Source organism: Trypanosoma equiperdum (assembly GCF_001457755.1).
Source record: "Trypanosoma equiperdum strain OVI genome assembly, contig: ctg_1492, whole genome shotgun sequence".
Taxonomy (NCBI): Eukaryota; Euglenozoa; class Kinetoplastea; order Trypanosomatida; family Trypanosomatidae; genus Trypanosoma; species Trypanosoma equiperdum.
The window spans coordinates 1-1,916 of record NW_027123496.1 but is presented as its reverse complement, the minus strand read 5'-3'; the positions used below and the strand labels follow the sequence as shown (position 1 = coordinate 1,916).

At 45.6% G+C, this 1,916-nt stretch overlaps 1 protein-coding gene across 1 annotated transcript in view; it reads right to left on the bottom strand.

Annotated features, from left to right (window-relative positions):
• The window catches only part of TEOVI_000606500 (variant surface glycoprotein (VSG), putative), a gene marked incomplete at both ends in the record, with an annotated part of 1,512 nt that extends 598 nt beyond the window's left edge, over nt 1–914 (bottom strand). The window contains one exon of the mRNA XM_067221801.1: nt 1–914. Coding sequence (XP_067077902.1) covers nt 1–914 — 914 coding nt within the window.
• Nucleotides 915–1,916: the final 1,002 nt, after the last annotated feature.

The following is a 1,916-nucleotide window of genomic DNA, read 5'->3' as shown; positions in this document are numbered from 1 at the left end:
CTCAGGTCCACTGTCTGTTTCAGCAACTCAGTCTTTACTGAGAGCAGCGCCTGCGCGAGTTTCTCCGGTGTATTTACGCCTGAAGTGTAAACATCGTCGCCGTCGTTGACAACAGGTTTCGACGTTTCGCTTGTCGTTGTTATGGTTCCAGCTGTCCCTTTTAGTTTGGCCGGCTCTGGGGCTTGGTGTGTCACTGAACTTCCTACTTGCGAGCCGCCACTGGTTGCTGTGCACTTGCTGCTCACACCTGCGGTCCAAGTTTCACCGCCAGCTGATTGACCCTTGACGTGCAGTGTTGGTCCGTCAAGCAGTTCGTGGACTTCTATTCTGGCTACGAGTTTGACCGCTTTTAAGCTTTTTAGGACGGCTTTGACTGCTTCTGTTGTTATCTCGTTTGCCGCAGGTGCTGTGCAAAGCTGTGTTTGTGCTTTGTGCAGTGTTGTTGCTGCTTCGCAGGGTGCGCCGTTGACTGTGCCACTGCTCCCCGTTGTTGTGCCGATCTTGAGCACACTATGATCCGCTATGGCGATGGCGGTGTTGTAGTTGGCAATACGGCCCCGAAGGAGCTTGAGTGCGGGTTCGGCTGCCGTCTTGAGTGTCTGTAGGGTTTGTTCGCCTGTTGTTTGAACGTATTTACCGTACTCTCTAAGCAGAATGAATCGCGCCGTCTGTTGCTTGGTGTTTGCCGCCGCCGCTTGGAGGCTCCATGCCTGAATCCTTGCTGCGTTTGCTGCCAGCCTGCCTCGGCGGTCATTCTGTTCGCTTAGCATCGCTTGAACCACTGCTGTTAGGTAATGCCGCTCTTGACACCAGTTGCTTGCCGAATTTGCAAGTGTGTTCGCTGCTGTATTGGCTTTAGCTTCTGATAGTAAAAGGGACAGCGCTGCTAGTATTTTAGCTGCTTCTGCAAGCATAGTTTGAGGAACTATGTCGTAATTGCGCTTGTCTTTTATATTCCGAATGCTGCAAAAAGGTATAATTTTTTGAAAAAGCTTTGCTTTCCGCTTGTGTCGGCTGCGTTCGTATGCGCTTTGCAGTGATTTTTTGATAATTGGTTAGCACGGCGTGCTTTTGCTATATGCTTTCGTCGATCTTTCAAGGATAGTTCGAGTGGTGTTTGGTGTTGTACTCCTTGTTACCCACTGGGGCTGCGGTTTTTAAAAATCACAGCAACAATAGTTTCTGCTCTTCCGGCTTTTTTGTCCTTTGACTAATTCCTCTTGTTCTGTACAACACCTGTTTTTAATTCCATGATTAACGTCAATATTACAGTTTAAGTTCCAACTGATAACCATTTATAAAAATCGAACAACATATTAACCATTTTTCTATTACACCACCGTCTAAGCTGTTAACCCCAAATCCTCTCCCACCATCACACGCCTATTTTGCCAATCTCCACTCCTTTGGACTTATTGCTTCAAACTATAATCGACCATCAAATTAAAGACCGCAGGCGTCATCACCATATTCGCAGCAGCATTTCGCTATTTCTGTGTGGCATACGCTGCATCACCAGTTTTTCCTCTTTTTTAATCATATTCCTCTATACAGTGGTACTTCTTCCTTTACTCTATCGTTTCACTCTGCACTTTCTTTCCATCTTTTTGTTCTTCTGTTCCCGCTTCTGCTGATAACGTGTCTATGGCATTTAGCCTGAACACTGGGTTTCGTCTCTACCTTATTGACATCGCCATCATCGAATTGTGTATGATGATGCTCACGGTAATATTTACGTATAAAAATACGCATATTCCGTGTCCTTTTCCTTTTTTACTGCATTTAACTTAGTAATACACATTGTACTCTCTTATTTTCCTCTATTCACTGTACCTCCTACTCACTGTTTTTACCCTTTCCATTATTTCAAGTGCTTTTATTGTGTACATCCGCTTAGTCTTCACCACTGCTGTTAT